The 18,188-nt window shown below is 44.6% G+C and overlaps 1 protein-coding gene across 9 annotated transcripts in view; it reads left to right on the forward strand.

The window, feature by feature from the left end:
- LOC139110424 (collagen alpha chain CG42342) overlaps positions 1 to 18,188 on the forward strand; it is a 126,546-nt gene that overhangs the window by 67,014 nt on the left and 41,344 nt on the right. For 7 of the 9 annotated variants that reach the window (XM_070670224.1, XM_070670227.1, XM_070670223.1 and 4 more), the window contains exons 2-4: positions 13,685 to 13,764; positions 15,154 to 15,189; positions 16,493 to 16,528. In XM_070670224.1, the coding sequence (XP_070526325.1) occupies positions 13,685 to 13,764; positions 15,154 to 15,189; positions 16,493 to 16,528 (152 nt within the window). The remainder of the gene's footprint in view (positions 1 to 13,684; positions 13,765 to 15,153; positions 15,190 to 16,492; positions 16,529 to 18,188) is intronic. The other 2 variants (XM_070670222.1, XM_070670226.1) reach the window with 2 other exon arrangements.

Raw genomic sequence — 18,188 nt, forward strand, 5'->3', positions numbered from 1 at the left:
CTTAATATTACTTAAAAAAAATTTTTTTTATGCTTATTGCACATCGAGTGTTTCTATACTTTTATTGCGCTTTGCGCGACTGTCGATACAAAGCACATTTGTTTCTCATTAATATGGCAGCTCGACGAAAAGCCTTTTGAATGGCGTTTTTATTTAAGCGCTTTGGGAAAAGGGGACGAAAGAGAAAGAGAGAGAGAGAGAGAAAAGAATCTACGTACAGCTCAGACCCTCGCGATCGTATCGATCTCGACAACAGAACCCGATGCTGCGATATCGTAGGAGACGATCGACGCGAGAGAGCGCGCGAGATCACAACGCGATCGGCCTTGGGGTGGACGCGCGCGTGTAATCGGAAATCCCACCGGCACGGAATCCACGGGATAACGAGTTCATTGTCGTCGTCGGCGTAAATCTCGCGTGAAAAGAACATACGATAAAGCACCGCCCACGTGGTCGTACGTGCTCTAGCGATGGGACTGATACCCTCGCGCGTGACATTAGTGAGCTTGTACGATAAATGCCATTGTGTTCTGGCGAAGCAAGATGTCTCGCGGCGGTTCCCTATATTAAACTGGTATTATCACTATTTTTTCTTTTTTTTTTTTTTACGAAACTTCAAGTAAATAAATTTGTTCTTTGATAGGATTGCATAAAAATTTTTTGAGCAACGTAAAATAAAAGCACCGCATGTTTTAGGCCGTAAAAATTTTTATCAGCGATTACAGATTGATAACACGAATGTAATGGAAACGATCGAGTAACGTGGGCGGTGAGGTAAAATAATTTGTGACTAATTTACTCCAGGTTCGCGAATAAACGTCGGCCCGAGAACCATTACTACGAACAGGCGCCTACGTGATTCCGTTAGCCGATATTTTAGAAAGAGACCGGCGCGGCAGGAAGGGCGGATCTGGATACGCGTAGGGCTCGCTGAAGGGTAAGGGTCGCACAAGAGCGGCGGAGAAGGGCTCGGAAATGTGTTTTCCTCCCTGTGGAAGTTATTCTCCGCGTAGAGAAGATTTCTATAGAGGCGAGAATTGAAGGTAGTTGGGATGTAATTGGGTCCAACTGGCACGTCAAGGAAGACTGATTAACGAAGCAATTTTCGACAGTTTGGTTATTAATAATAATGACGCCTTTGAGTAACTTGGACAATTTCGCAGCAGAAACGCAAAATCCGAAGAGTCGACCTGACTCACGATCAAGACGCAGTCTCGAAAGTTTAGACATAAACGGATAATAATTAAGGAAGATTAGAACGGAATACCTAAGATTAGATTGGATTATATAAGAGATATTTCATACTTGAGAGTGTAAACCAAGCGTGGCACGTTAACTAATAAGAATTTGATATATTTTTTTTTTATTTTAGACTCGAGACAGTCCGGCGACTGATCGTAGATCTGTCTCGAATTTTTCGAAAGACCGTGGGCGATAAGAAATTATTTATAACGCCGGGCAACTAATAAGATACGAAATAAGAGCTAGATGATATTTATCGGCGTTATTTAAAACGCGCTTCTCGAAATTATCTTGCGCCGAGTTTAAAATAGATCTCTGAGAGAATATGATGCCCGAAACGTATCGAGTTTCATGTCTCGCGATATCTTTTCTCGGCCCAGACATTTATAAGTTCGAGCGAATTATGTCGATATGATAGCATGATTCTCTGAAGAGGATTCGTTCGCACGTTTCGCGGCCGGAGAGGACGCGACAGAGAACGAGAGAAGAGACTCGGGTTACGGCCATAGAGATGATGCTCTCTATGGAACGAAAGCGAAGCGTAGCGAAACAATTCAAAGAAGAAAGACGGATAATAAGACACGGATTGGACGACTCCTCATTGTGTAGCTCACCGCGTGCGGTCCTCCGCGCTCCGAGAGGACACCCCGCTGCGCGCCGGATTCCGCTTAAGAGCCGAGCAGAAGGCTCCGAAATTCGTGTCCCGGATTGTAAGTTATGGCTCACGAACCGCGTCACGGAGATGGATCCGATCCTGCGTAAAGATCGCGCTTCCGCTTGCGTTTCCCCGGCGCTCTTCCTCCGCGCGGATACGAGCAATTCAAACCCGACAATCTCCACGGCAAACGTAACTCACCGCGGTGAATTAAATCATCAAAACGACGTTAGGAAGAAACGATAAAAAAAAAAAAAAAAAAAAAAAAAAAAAAAAATAAAGCGTTCTCACGTTTATGTTTAGTAATTATATTTTTATTACGATCTGTAACAAGTTTCTTTACGTTTAATGATCGTAAATGACATTTTTGCTTCCTTTTTTTTTGTTCAGGTAATTATCTTTGTTCTTCATTCGACGATTCATTTTTCTTCGACTTTGAATAATGGACCACCGAGAACAGACCGTGTAAATTCGCTGTTGCGTCGCTCCGCGTCGCTAAACAGTTATTGATTGCGCCTTTTCGCGTTCCCGTCGCGCGTAATGCTCGGCGCCGAATAATATGTCAGCAATTTTACGGCGCTATACAAAAACAGGTCTGCGAACTGCGGCGAGTGCCGGTTTATAGACCGATGTGTGTCCGCGCGTTTTTGCTTTATATCTCATTTTAAGATCATATATTCCAGTATGACACCGTTACGGACCGGCCGATACCAATGCGCTCGTAATTGCGAGTCTATTATCTCGTCTATTCTTCGATCGCGTCGTTGCACGTCGCTGTTTTACTTGCTCTTTCGTCAGCTCTTTTGCTGCCGTCGAATTTTAAATTCAATAATAAGCCGGGACATCGAGGATAAAACGCAGAATCGCGTTTAATTAAATCGAATTTTATTCATTTAATTCATAAAATTCTCAGTCTTTTTTTTATTAAATAAAATTCCGCACCGCTTTATCGACAATGACATTCTCACATTTAACGCGTGAATCAAAATGCGGGAGAGGCATATCTATTTGCAAAAGATAAGGCAATAAATATATTATCAATTAGCGAATTGGTATCGCGATCACGTTCCTGCTAATACGAGAATGTAACGACTCGCTTGATACAGCATTTACCAGTCGTCTCACGAATATTTTGCACACAATACGGTCATTAAGCTTTTAAATCGCGCCACGGAGATGCACATACATTTTCGTCACGTGTCAACTACACCGACAATTTTACGGGCGTTGCATCGTTAATACCGAAATTTTGCATTAGAATACAAACGCGGAGTTTTGTCATTCAACATCTGTGAGCTGTATTCGCATTATTTAAAATAAAAAAAGAAGAAAAATTTAATTTCCGATTTGGAGACATTTTTCAAATTCCGTATCTCCCAGCATCCTGTTGATTCATCTTCGCGGATTTAAGCGAAACCGGTCAGATACTTAGGTACATCTAGATAAGCGAAAGCGATAGGCAGCTTGAACTTTATCGCGGCATTTTCCTAAAATTTTATTTTCTACCTATCTATTTATGTAGCAACTGTGACGTAAAAGATCTCGGCGATTTGCATCGCAAATATTTTCGTGATGCGTCCATCGAGCGCTTTATCATATTCGAAGAAGCATTCTTTTCGCCTTTGTCCTACCGTTATCTGCGGAATCCTGTTTTTAACTTCGAAAGCCGCGCCTTGGATATAAATCCTCATTTAGAGGGTCTCCATGAGATATGTCTGCTTTATTGCTATTAATTCCCACCCGAATATAAATATGTATCGTACATTTTTACATAGTCATTTAATCCCGGTAGAATCGAGGCTCAAACTATTTATGTGTTGGATTAAAAGGTGAACCAGATATCCGGATATTGTGTTAGCCGCGGGAATTATCAGAAAACCGAAGTTACATATTTATTTTCGCTTTTGCAAATAACGTGTAAATATATTAAAAAAAAAAATCCTGAAAATTACAAAAAACGCTACAAAATTTATTTTTTTCTTTTTAATCTAAATAAAAGGACAAGGATACTTTATTCGTGTTTGCCAAAATTGCCGAGACGTGGGGTATCGCGGAATCAGCTGTTCAGTCATCTGTTTATTGTAAATTGTTAGTCTGGCCTTTGGTTTTAATCGAGCGGAGTTAGTTCAAGCCCGCGAAATCCGCAAACACGATGGATAAACCGAGAACTGCAGCGTTCGGTAGCGGAATTGCCGACACGATCGCAACAAGCCCCGGCGAAACCCCTTGGTTCCCTCGCGCCCGGGGGTCTCCGTTGCGGCACGGAGGTATTCATCGTCAACGGACGACGTGTATGATTTAGAGGGAGGGCCCCGGGACTACCGCTGTGCCTGCGGGGCCCCGCAGAACATTTCTGCCCGCGGTTAAATCCTGTGCCAGTACCCGGCGGAAGAATACTCGTCGTTGATCGGCGCGAGTTATCGCTAAAGTACAACGTTCGCATCTAATATAGAAACGACTTGATCACTATATTCTTTTCGGTATGTGAGTTTTTTTTTAGAACATAATCTGTTAAGAGCCTACGTAATTTTTTATAATTATGATCCTTCTCTCTGTTAACTCTCCTCTGTATATGGATTTAGAAAAAAAATGCTCGTTTCGTTCCCAGATGTCTATAAAGTTTTTCAACTATTTTTTATGTCAACAACGGGTGCCTTCTGAACATTAATTTCGCCGTGTCGCAATAATAAATTTCCCAGGACCCTCCGTGTAACGTTTAGAAACGGAATTCCGAAACGCTGAGTGACTCTTATCTCGAACATCCGACGTAGAATGCTCCCGTAGGGATGACTGATTCACGCCAGTCGTTTGGGCTTAGCGAACCCAGGAACCCGAGCCCGATACAATACGCTCGCACACACTCACGCATTGTTCGGCTTTCGTGTGCGATAATCTTTAAATAAATATTCGAAAAAGGGTGGACAAGATAATGACGCAAGAGTAAATGCGGAAGAGGCAGCCACGTTTAATGTCGACCGAGTTTGATAACGAGAGCCGAGGTGCATTTTCTTATTCTCGATTTACAATGAGAAAGAAAAAATATAATTAGGCACTTTTGCTCTTAATTATAATGCTATGATATACGTTTTTATTTTTTTATCTCGATGCGAAAAGAACAGTCCGTTATGTGGGAGATGACGTGCAACGCGAGGGACGAGAGCGCGTCTCCGCGAGACGGTAGGTCGTTGCCGGATGGGGTGGTGCACATCGGGGAGTACCGATTATGTATCTCAATCATGGGAAACTACCGGGGCGGGAATCGGAGCTCGGTATAACCGTGCTGCCCCGCGGCCGCGACATGTGAGGTCCTTCTCTCTTTCTCGTCCTGCCCGGCGGCCTACTTGCCCTGCCATCCCGCCTGCTTTTCAGTCTGTCGTATCCGTTCTCTCCCGTGCCGACGGCAGAGTCTCTCAACTATCTCTCGGAAGCTTAGAGTCCGGTTACACCATTCGTCTTGATTGGCGTCGAGAGTACGAACGCGGCAAAAGCAAAACGTAATCGCCAACCGGAGCCGATTTTACCACGCGCTAGATAAACCGACGAACGTTTTAACGATAAGTATCCTTTAACGATGACGCTAATAATAATTACCGGGTTATTCGAAACTGTAATTTCTGCTCAGCGGATATCGCATTTTAATTAAGAATTATATCCGTTTCACGCTTGTCCTTTCAGTAAAGCTACGAGTAAAAGTTGTAGAACAGCAATAACTATTAACGGTGCCCTTAGCGAGGCTTCTTATTATCGTAGCAACCTAACTCATTCTCGTCATTCGAGTAACATTCTGCCTCACATTTGATAAATGCATATTCAGAGGATGTTGTTTTTCAATAGCCACGAGAGACGGTCTGGGGAACGTAATGGATTTTACGATCGCCACGCTCCTGCAGAGCGCGCGCAAAAAAGGACCAAAAAAAAATAGGAGTAGCGAAAACATTGCGTATAAATCTGGCGTATTCGGTCGACGTGCACGAAATGCTATATCGGTGACGTCGAGAGTCCTGCAACTCTCGACATCAATGCCGAAATTTCTCGTTCCTGTACACTGCCGAGCGGAGATAAACCCCCGCGGAACAGGAGGGAGGGGGAGGGGGGGGTTACTTGATTACGAAGACGATATTTCCCGTTCGAAGCTAGATAGTGGAAACTAACTCCCGGCTGGTCGCATTAAAGCTTGTCAGCGGTGGCTCGATATAATTGCGAGAGTGCATCGAAGGGGAGAGCGCGATACCGCACAACGGAGTTTATATCCCGTTTCTCCCGTTGAAAATTGGAACGAAACGATCGGTCTCATTTCGCCCGCAAAATTAATTCGGGGCCAAATTCACGTCTGATTTAATGCCGCTCTAATTTGCTTTGCAATTTAAGCACGAAATTCTGTCCGCGTGTAGTGCAATTAAAACTGACCTGAGAACACTCGTTCTCTCTCTTTTTTATTTTATTTTTTTATTTTTTACTAGAAGAAACCTATTTTTTTAAAAACCTCAATTGCTAACTACGAAAAAAAGTCATGCGACTCACCGATCGGCATGATCATCAGCGGAGGTGTTGAATTCAGCCGGTGTCTGTAACATAAAAAAAGATTTAATGTAGACATGTAAATTATTAATAAAATTAATTAAAAAAAAGTAGAATTTTTTATTTGACAAAAATTTTATTAAAAAGATTTATCCTCACCTATAAGTTGCTCCGCCGATGCAGGATGCCCGTCCTGGGCCTGCTCCTCCTCTCAGATGGGACGTGACGAGCCATCCTTCCGCGTATGGACACTCGCGAACGCGACCGTGATTTTATAATCGCGAAAAGTACTAATCACTCTCGCACGTTATTTTTCGGCACTCCCGTAAAAAGATAATCGTGATAAAGACGTCCGAAAACTAGCGGCACTCCCGAAACGACCGACGAACCGACTACGGTTCGTATATTCATTAATATCGGCGTGCGGCACTTTTTTTCACTGAACGATGCGAAGCAGCGGAGTTTCTCTTGCTCTGAAACAGATAAATTGAGAAATTATTTTGTAGATATTAAATTTAATTAAATAAAATAGTAAAAGAATTTTATCAAAAATCTAAAACGTTTTATTCCGATGAAAAATTGATGCTTACTCTGGGGTTGCTCCGCCGGGGCAGGATACCCTTCCTGGGCCTCCTCCTCCTCTCAGACCTCCCGTCAGGGTGACTAGCTTCCTCTCAGATTCGTCCTCGCACTGGGTACCTGCAAACAAAAAGCCCAGATGATTAATTAAAGCTGCGCGAGTCTACGCAACACTTCGGAAATAAAAAGATTACTTCGCGTATGGATATACCTTACTATAAGAAAAGCAGACGTAGTCGTACGTACTCTCCTTACACAGAGAATGCGGAGAAGAAAGTAGTTCTCGTGTCGGAATGGTTTTCGTTAAACGGAGGTGCGTACTTTCGGTACGGAGACACGTGCTTGCTGTGCAGTGCGTATTACGTGTATGCTTGCGCGACCGCTGGAGAAGGACAGAGCGAGAGTGGGAGTGGTGGGGGAATATACCTAGCGTGAGTCACGTAGGCTTGCGCTCGCTCTCACCCCCGCCACCCCGCCTCTCCCCGCGCCCTCCGCGACTATCTATTCGTTACTCTCGTCTCCTATCTTAAAAAATTGGTGGGCGACGCATGAATTAGCTTTTTAATCGTAAAAAGCTAATTCATGGCGTCACCCACCAATTTTTTAAGATAGGATTCTATCTAAAAAAAAGCCGCGTTGTGCCCGACAAGTAGCCCGATTAAAAAGAATTTTATACGTGCAATTTTAAACCGAATCCGATTTAATTTTGCAGCATTTCTCGTTTTATTCCGCTCACGATTATCATACCGGATATCACTTCCTACGCTTATATTTCAGACGATGAAGAAAGTGTAAAAACAAATTTATGGTATTCCGCAAAAGATCGACGATTCTCTGTCGATCGTCTTTGGAAGAAAGGGGAAATATAATGCCCGGTTCGCGCGGATGAAAGCGAGCTAAAAGGCGAGGGCCGCGGAAAACCGATGTTGATTTTGATCGTGCCGCAAGAAACGCGGATGGCGGAAGGGTAATTATTTTCTTTGGCTATCGACGGCTCTTCGCCGACTCCCGCTAAATACACTCCCGGGACGTCCCTCCTCGCCCCGGACCGGCGGGCGCGGTTCGCAAATACGGCCGCGGCGGGTAATTGCTTTTTAACAACCCGACAAAGGTAATTAACCGTTTCGGAGACGAGCCACGCGAAAGTCGCATCCGTAACGCGCGTAACGATCGCTTCCCGGCGGTGAGATGCACCGCGAAAAGTTTGGGGGGAAAAAAGGAAAAGAACGAATGTCATCGGAGCGAAAATAAATTTCACGGGAGTAGAAACTGGAGGCTGCGAACTGGGAGCGCCAGACGAGCTCGTCTTCCGTGTGCGGCACGGGAGAAGAGGTGAAAAACGTTCCTCGAAGCGCATCGGGATTTTACGAGATATTTTCTTTCGCTTAAACAGCTTTGTAATGAAGACGCGGCGCTTTTTTCGGTTTTTTCCGAGGCGCAAAAATTTCGATTGTACGAACGGCTGTCATATTCAGAAATGTATTGGCTTTTTCGACACAGATTGGAGCCGATAAATCCGTTTGGATCTCTCTTTTTTTTACGCGTTATCTAAACTGCGTCTGGCGCTCGTATCAATCGATGAATATGTGTGCCACGCGCGAAACGCTAAATGACTTAAAAGCAAACTGTCACGAGCCAGCGTTTTTATTACATTTGCATGGATTTATTTGTCATATATTCCTCACGAAATATTGAGCTTCTATTTCCCCACACGTATTAACTAATTAAATTTTATTATTTATAATTCGCCACCATACCAAAACCTTTGCCAAATCGCCGCATTTTATTTCAAGTTCCGAGAGACGTCGCGCTTAAATCTTTTTAGCATCGATTAATCCCGAGATCAAAGCATCTTCACAAATTATAACGACGGTATTATTATTACGCTCGCGTTTATAAATGAAACAAAGAATGTCAGGATTGAAGGGGCGGCCGTGATTAATCAATTCCAGCGTCGTTCTCTGAATTATAGCCCCGGTTATTACGCGCGGAGGAGTGAGGAGGAGAAAAATGGAGCTAATCAGCGTCAGAGCCGGTCCTGATGCACGACTCGGTTCGACGGTCCTAACGGATGTTGCGTGGACCGAGAGAATTCGGTCGATTTTCTTTTCTCGTTGAACGCTCGTGAAGAAAGAACGCGGCCGCAAGCGTCTCGGCGGCGCCTAATAGAAAAGGAAAGGAGCAAATCCCGCGGAAAATGCGCGCCCGTCGGAGAATGTTGTTGCGTGCACCGGGGCTTTACGGCCGCCGCGATCATTTTCCAGCCGCTGGCTCTATTTTGCGGAACGGCGCGGCGTGTCGTTAACGCGCCGCGCGTTGTATACACGGGCCCTTTCCACGCCTTCCTCTCGCTCTTTTTTCTCCTCGATCTCCTCGGAACTCTGCCAAAACGTCGCGTTAATCTCGTTCTTATTCACGTGAGAGATTCCAAGAGGGTCGGCAGTGCCGGAAAATGCGAGGAAAAGAAAGAGAGAAACGCGAGAGACGTAAGTTCCTTTCTGTTCCGCGTGTTGTACATCGTCTCCAAGTATTTCAGTCGTGTCTAGACTACGCGGTTATTTCTCGCGCCTCCTCTTTATTTTCCCTTTGTTGTCGCCCGACGCGCCTGCTTTTCTCATCTCGCTCCGGCTCATCTCGCGCACGGCGTGTCCGCGCGAAAAGATGAAGACACGCAGAATTACCAAGTAATTGGGTCGCTATGTCGTTGGAATTGCACGTATGCGAACTATCTCGATGGGCGAAATGCACAAACGCGAACGGCGCATTCTACGGCCCGATTGAAATGGGAAATGTCCCGTAAACGCAATTCGGCTTTGCTTTCAAAGATGGTATGCCGTTACATATCACGCTGTAAAATGTAGACTAACCGTACAAGAGAATAATTTTTTTAAAATTGAACGTTGATTATTTTCTTTATTAAAGACGCGTTGAATTTAGCTTTTTAATATTCTGCAAGATTTCTAAAATGCTCGTCCTCTTTTTCCACACTCCTTTTAAGCAACGAACTATGTATGGAATTTTATTTCAGGTGACTTCAGGGAGAGTTTTGAAATGTGCTATTGCTTGTTACAATGTATTAACTAAATTATTTTTATATTAAATATTTTTATAATTAAATATCTCGCATAGGGGGCAATTAATCATACTTTATACAAATTGCAATCAAATTTAGACAAGAATTCCGCAAGGTGAAATTCTGATTCACCGCGTTCGCGAGACTAAAAATGTTGCATTCAGTTTACAAAAATTTATTTTCAAGTTCCTATTAATCCCGTGACAGCTGTCGCTCTCTACCCACGCGCTCGCTCGACATATCGCAATCCGCTCGACATGACGGCCGCGTTGTCGCTCGCAAAGTTCGCTCGGTCGCTTCTTGCCGAGCCGCGGCGATTGCCGATGGCCGTCAGCGGAAACTTTCCTCGTTATATTCCGGGCATTCGCGACAAGTACAAGTATTTGGGGAGAAACGAGACGGGTGGCATCCGTCATCTGCGCGGTCTGACGAGAACCGCGGGATGACGAAATCTCGCCGCGTTCCGCCGAAGAGAATAACGAGCGAAGGGGAGTCGCAACCTTCTTTTTATCTAGACTCCGATCGACATCGATCGATCGTCGCTTCGGCTTCTTTGACCTGTTCGCGCCAGCCCCCGGCTTCTTCCTCTCAGTGCATTACCGAACTCGCGAGCCCGTCGTTTCTTATCGTCGCCGTCGTCGCGAGAGCTGGATCTCTCGGCTGTCGCAAAAAGCGAATCGTCGAGTTCGACAAGCGTGACACGCCAATTTTTCAAAGTGGAAGACCGTATTTTTATCGCCTCGTATATTCATTAGCGCGACTCGATTCGGAGACGCGAAGAACCGCGGAATTGTCGCTTCGTCTTCAATATTTCCCCGCGCCCCGCTTTCGAATCTCACACGTCGCCGGGCGAAAATATACACGTTGTTCGCATATTTTATTTAAATGTAACACGCGAGGGCTGTGTTAATTTCGTTCGCGGTGTCTCACGGGCTTACGCGTTCCCCGCAAATCCGTGACGGATTTAAAACTGGCGCGGCGCGCCTCGCTTAAATAATTTCGATAAAGCTGTCTGTCGGATGACCGGTAGCCGTCGCCTTCTTCGCCGCGTAATCCTCGGAAAGGCCACGCTTCTCGACGGATTAGGCTGGCTGCCTTTTTACTCGGAGACCCCGAGATGCAAACCGACGGCGATCTGTCGTGGCGGGTGCGCGTTCGCCGGCTGTCACCAAGAAATACGCGCGATCGGCACGTACGCCGTTATTTCTACACACATCGTGGATTATGGCCGAGGTGTAACCGTCAGGTCGGATTATCCGGAATTGCTACGGGCGATCGTACCGATAGTTTCGTGTCTATTAAATGGAGCGTGCTCATATCTCGCCCCCTCCCCGAGTGTCGGGCGAAATTTTGCGGTCGAGCAAGCGATCACGGCAGCTTTCCAATCGCACTTTGTCGGTTCAACAATCGATGGTTAAGTAAAACGACTTGTTAATTAATTTACAGTCGACCGATTTTATTAATTACTTCCGTCATTCGCATTCGCGTCATCGTCGGTCGAAGAATTATTTAAGATTCTTAATTTTTTACGCTGTCTTTTAGGTATATACGTCAACAAATTAAGCGCGAATTATTTATAATTAAATTTTGTACAAACACACCGCGAGCAGGTTGCGCGAATAAGAGTTGTTACCTGACAACTGCTCGCAAAGTTTTTTTTTTTTAATCTTTTTCCTGGACAAAGCTTTTTTAAGCTTTTTTTTTTATTTTTTTTTTTTGTAACTTTTCCTTCGCGCGTTACCGCCCCAAGCCTTTTAATCGTAAAAGAGCATGGTCAAAGTTGGTGTTCATTGCAATGTGCGATGCACTCCGTCCCCTCTCCGGAGGATGTGACGTCATTCCCCCCGCGCGATGTTTGCCGGTGGCGATAAATGGAAAATAAAAGGAGAACTGTTCGTCGCGCCCTTGTCCGAGCGGCCAGCAGCCCCGGGAATAAATCACGATCGAATTGTTCCCCGCAAGGGAGAGAGAGAGAGAAACAGAAAGAGAGTTCCCCGACCCTGACTGTCAGGCAAGTCCCTACCGGAAATTAGAATAACGCAAACGACGAGAGAGATGAGTTGCAGCCGCGTCCCACCCTCGGGCGAAGCGTATTGTTGTAGAAATGCACTGTTCAAATACGCCCGTTAGTTGTGATTTACAACAATTTTGAATAGAATTACTAACGAAATGTCAGAAGTGCAAGGGCACGCTTAATGAGCTGCATATAATTAGCGCACACGCATAAATCAACAGACGCGACACGTATCGTCGAAACGTTTCGTTATTTTATTTTCAAGTCCGTTTATCTACTTCGTCAAGTAAAATTATATATTTTTTTTTTAACTCGCGAACTGTATGAGAAGGATTTGATCGTAATGATTCATTAAAGACGCTTGATACTTTCGAACGGAAGAGGACATTTCCCCCTTTTTTTTCCAAATGATATCGTTTAGCCGCGAGCTAAAAACAATGGGTCGAACGCTGGGACATAGTTGTACAATATACTTTTATTCGTTGAGCTGGTCGGTACGGGGAAAGCTCGGCTTTTCGTTTTTATAAAATAATGAAGCCGAAAAAGGGAACAGACACATATACGCTGCCGAAGCCACGTCGAATAAAATAAAACAAAAAAAAAAAAAAAAAAAAGGGATAAAAAAATCAAATGTCAAATAAAAGAATTAGTCTCGTCTATGACGCGGAACTGGTCGATCAGATTTTCGCCTGCGCAACGCGCGCTCGTTCCCCTTGGTTTTCGAAAATCCTTCGGACGAGAGCGACGATGTAATTTCATTACGCGTCAAATCTATCGGTCTTTTCGCCCATTCGCACCGACCCCCGTCGGCGTTTCGCGCACCCGGGGTGGTCCGCCGTTGCCGCCGGATGCCCTTTCATCACGCGACCGCGGGAATGGAGTTAGGATAATGATAGATTTGTCCGTACTCATCGAGCCACATATGATTACGGCGTAACTACTTAACGTTTGAAAATCAGAATGTCGCGGCGCTCCGAGCTAAACGACGATTGAAAGGACAAGCGGAACAAATTGCACGCTAATTGCGGCGGAGGCTACGAGCCGCGCGCACGATAATTATAATCTACTCGAGTTTGTCCCTAAATAACCATTGAGTGACGGAACATCGCGTATCGAGACGACCCGTAGCCGAAGTTTATCCGCGGACGCAATCCCGAAAACTCATTTTCACCGCGATGGCAACACTTGGTTAGCGGTTACGCTCCGAGTGTACGGGGTGTCTGTTACGTTGCAATTTTATTGTTCTCCGAAAACGACGGGATGAAAATCCGTTCTCGTGAGCCTGAAATGTTCTACCGAAATCTCCGAGGGGACGCTCTCGATTACAATTTGCCGGGAAACTTTGGTGTATTCTGCACACTTCGAAACACACAAGATGGATAGTTCGAGTAGCTCAGCGACTTGAAGGAGCTCGAGGTTCCGGCATAGTTACGAGACAAGTTGAAATACCTATTCCTATTTATTTCTTTTTCTTTTCTTTATTATTTCTTTTTTCTTTGAACAATCAAAGCTGCGCTTGTTGTACTTTATCGCTAAAGAATTCCAAGCATTTCAAATGTATGAGAATACGGGACGTTATATTTTTTTATTGTTCGTGTTTCAGGTCCACCCGGTGAGCCGGGTCCACCCGGAAAGAGGGGCAAGAAAGGGAAAAAGGGCGATCCTGGGGAGCCTGGCGCGCCGGTGAGTATTTTCGTACCGATGCTGCGGCACGCCGTATACGTGTATCCGCAATTAGTGCCGATACACTCGCACGTACAAGTTGTGTGTGTGCGCGTATTTATTAGGGAGCTGTAGCAGCTCCGTGCATGAAGTAGTAGTTAAGGGTGCGCGTTATATTATCTCCCCTCTGTCCCTCCCTTTTCTGGACTCCAGACTAAGTACCCAGAATGGTGACTAATGTAAGTGCGCGCGTTCGCGGGACTCGCGCTTGGTAAGGAGGATTGAAGATCTACTCCCGCGAGGACGGACCCAAAACCACCGAGCTTTAGAGAACGAGCTGAGTGCCGCGACGTATTAATCACGGCGCGCGTTATAAACTCCATTTTTCTTCGGGGGAAATCAATTTTTCTTCCGCGGGAGCTCGTAAACCGCCGTTCCCGCGGGCGTGTCTTCAATTCACCGTCGGTATTGAAAACCCGCGTAATTGCGTTAGATAAAAAAAGTAAATCTGCATTCCTACCGCGCGGCTGCGGAAAGTGGGTCTTATTCTGTATTTAATTGGTACTTTTTTCTATCAATCGCGTCATAAAAAGAAACGTCGATGCTGAATAACGATTAAAATGTGAAGCTACGTTACCGCTAAAAAAAAAAAAATATCAAGTAATCTCTCGCGCTGCACTTATATTACCTACGTCAGAGTAATTAGTCGCAAGGAACATACAACCTATTCACATTTTCGATATCCTAATACAAGACTCGAGGGCTATTATTTTCTCTTTGAATTTGGTTTATTATTAAATCTATATTTAATTTTTTATTTCCCAACGCGTGGTCCGTGCTGTATTAATGGATCGTTAAAATTATAAGAAATAATGGGCTTATATAACGAACCGGATCGCTATCTGCCGAATTCGATCGTTGACGTCGAAATTTTGTGCCCGTCGCGGCTTGTTTTTCTTCGGCCGCAGCGTCGTGGGTGTTCCGGAGGCGCGCGATCGGATTTCCCTCGCGATTGCACATCGAGCCGAGCGCATCGTCGCGTAATCAAAGATCGGATTGGCGGAACACCGGGAGAACGAGCAGGGAATGGACCGGGGCGCCGGCCGTGTGTGCGTGCGCGCGTGCTTATACGCTCGCGGAATATCTAATTGGCCGGAATAATTATCGGCGGGCGATAGTGTATACCCGGGTCCTTACAGCCGTCGTATAAATATATATATGGCGTACACACGCGCGGTTAGGGCCGATAATATCGTGGGCACGATCGGCCTGCCCGCGAAATAATCGCTTTTGCATGCGCGCGAGAGAGTACCCTGAGTAAATCCCTCTCCCCCTCGCCCTCTGTCCGTTTCTCCCTCAGTCTTCTCCTCGTGTAAACGAGTTTTTAATTTTTTATACCCCTTCTTACAGGGTGTGGCCGGGACGCCGGGCAAGAACGGTTTTCCGGTATATTATTTTTTATTTTCTTTCTCCAATACTCCTTCTCGCTTCCGTCTATCTGCGTACGTCTGTCTTTGTCGCTCACGTGCCCTCACAATTGCATTCGTTTCTTTTTCAACGTCTCTTTTTCTCTTTCTCTCTATCTCTTCTATCTATCTTTCTCGCTGTCACGTATCTCGAACACCACGAACTCTCACCACACTATGTGCATCGAAACATAACGCCCATTAAGTGCCATTAATGCGTATCATGTAGCCGCCGATGTGCGATTTTTGCTCGTTTGATCCCGCTTCTTCATTCGCGAGCCTGCCTCTCGATCTCGATATATGAGCTATTCATCTCGGATTTTTTCCCTTTTTTTTTTTTTTTTTTTTTTTTTATCCTTTTCTTTGTATCGCGTATCAGCGCAATTCATACGCGCGATCGAAGCACGAAATTGGACTTGGACGTTTCTCGCCTCCGACATTGTATCGCGTGTCGCTTTGATGACTGAAGGTGCAACTGTTATACCCGTCGAGGAAACGGGTTAATTGCATTCTTCGTTCGTCGCGAGTATCATTCCTCGTTTTAATTGCTGGCAATCTTGAGCCACCCATCGGCGTTTCCGATTTACTAAGTATCGAGTTATTTCGCTGAAGCTCCAAGTACCGAATCGCGATCGGTCCGTGAGAAAGATAAATACTTGAAATAACGCGTTTATTTAAATCAACTTTCGTGTCGCAAAAGTGAAATTCTCTTATGGGAAAATTGATTTTTTGTGCGACGTCGCGATTTATAAAATTCAATTAGCCTACAGTGCCTCGCGCTTTCCCTCATTTAAACTGCACGTGTGGTAATTAAATATGTAAATGTAAAGTAGATATGAAGCATAAAATAATTGACATTTGTTTGATTAACCGCGGTGGTAAACGGAGGTATCGAAAGAAATTCCGATTTAGCGAAATGATAAATTCGAGATACGACCCGGGGTCAATTAAATATGAGAGTTGCTCCATCAGGGTCGAAGCCGCGCGAAATCACACGTTCACGTGTACACACGTGAATAAAGTGTCTATTAACGGGAGCTCTCCCCCGCGATTGTCGCTCGCAAACGGTACGCGTCATACTCGGGGATCATGCACTTTTGTCGCGCCTGAAAGCATAACGGCTCATCACGATTCTGGTTTGTCGCGTTTCGTTACATGTTAACATACACAAGGAATGCGTTTTTCAAGGGCTCGCGAGCCGCACGCAATTTTTCACTTTTCCACGTACGTCGTTGCGGACGCGCGAGCGACGACTGGCAACTCACCTGGCGGTGTTCTTTCAGGGACCTATCGGCTTGGACGGACCCAAGGGTGATCCGGTAAGTTCGTCGCATAATTTACATTTTAATTTCGGCATTGCGAGCGTGCGCGAAATTAATTGCCTCGCAGAGAAAAAGAAAAGGAACGCGAGAGGCAATATTTTATTTCGCGACGCTTAACGTTCTGAGAATAACATTATTTGATAGAATAATGGTTATGGGCGTGAGAGAGCTTTAATCATGTTATATTCCGCGCGGCGGGAAACCTGTTTTATCGAAATTTATGCCCGCGCGAGGTGTCATCGTAATAAATCTGATCGCGTCTTCTTTTTATCGCGATCACGCAGATATACGTCTGGGCCGTATTGATTTATTTATGAAACTTCCAACATTTTGCTGCGCACGAAGTCGGCGTTAAAGCTGGGAATACGATGTAATCGAGTCTTGATTAAACACACGAGATTATTCCCTCAACCCTCTTACGTGACTTGACTGTTCGATATTGGAACGATTGTTGATGTAGCAATTTTAATCGACGCGACATAAAATTACGCGTTTTGAGGACGAAGGAGCGCAGAAAAATAGAACAGGAATTAATAAAGGCAACGAAAGTCGAGCGTTTGAGATGACAATCTTAAAGATAATGACGCGAGAGGAAGAGAGCAAGAATTTTGATATCGAGTTTCCGTCAAACGCAGCTGTTCCCAAAAGGACGAAACTTTTCTGGTCTACTTTGGGGGGTTGTATTTCAGTAGGAATCGACGTAAGATATTCAGTCGTGATATTTTGAGACACGAGTCGACCGACATTCGAGTCAGTTCTATGATTACGCAAACGGGAACGCGATTACATAGTAATCGCTTCGGATATAAATTCACCCTGTTCTTTTTCTCGACTCCCCCCCTTGTTCGCAGCGGCTGACGCATGTCGAGCGAATTACCCGCAAAAATGCAGGATGATCAATCATTTGAGTGATATGCATTCGGCATACCGTATACGTTTCGCTATCAGCCACGGTTTTTGACGAGCGCGCATCAAACGCAGGCAATGTGAATGAAAACGTATCGAGGTTTAAAATCAAATGGAGCTATAAGCATTACAGAGATTTAATGCATTTTCACTGGCATTTATACAAGCTACGAAAATTACGATTGATCGAGAAAATTTATCGTCTTGTTGTTTTAACGGCTTGAAAATGAATTAACTAAAATTATCTAGAGTTTTAATATATGCATATATATTTAAGTTAAAAATGTATTAAAGTATGATCTGCTAATCTAATCTTTACTGACGGGCGTTAATTTTTCAGGCAGCTTTTATAAAATGAATATTGAAAAAGAGCATCGTTAAATTTTTATGAATACGCCTTGAACGTTTAGCGAAAAAGAGCATCGTTATAAAAGGTCTTGTTACAAAAGCGACGATATCGTTATTGCGCTATATAACGTTATTAGTGCAGAGTTAATAAATCAAGTTATTTAGCTCTCACAAACAAATGTAATTTATTAAACCCCAGTGTACAAACTTGCGTTGTACTTTTTTTTTTTTTCTACATTTTTTTTCTACATACCCAACATTTTGTACTTAGAGCCATTGCGATTTATTAAGACAACTCTATATCCTTAGTCGCGGTTGTAACGGTGACAGTCGAATGGAATTGGAAGATGAATCGGATTTTAAATTGGAGATTTGCTCGCTCGCTTGCACTCGCTTACTCTAT

Source organism: Cardiocondyla obscurior, linkage group LG20 (assembly GCF_019399895.1).
Source record: "Cardiocondyla obscurior isolate alpha-2009 linkage group LG20, Cobs3.1, whole genome shotgun sequence".
NCBI classification, from domain to species: Eukaryota; Metazoa; Arthropoda; class Insecta; order Hymenoptera; family Formicidae; genus Cardiocondyla; species Cardiocondyla obscurior.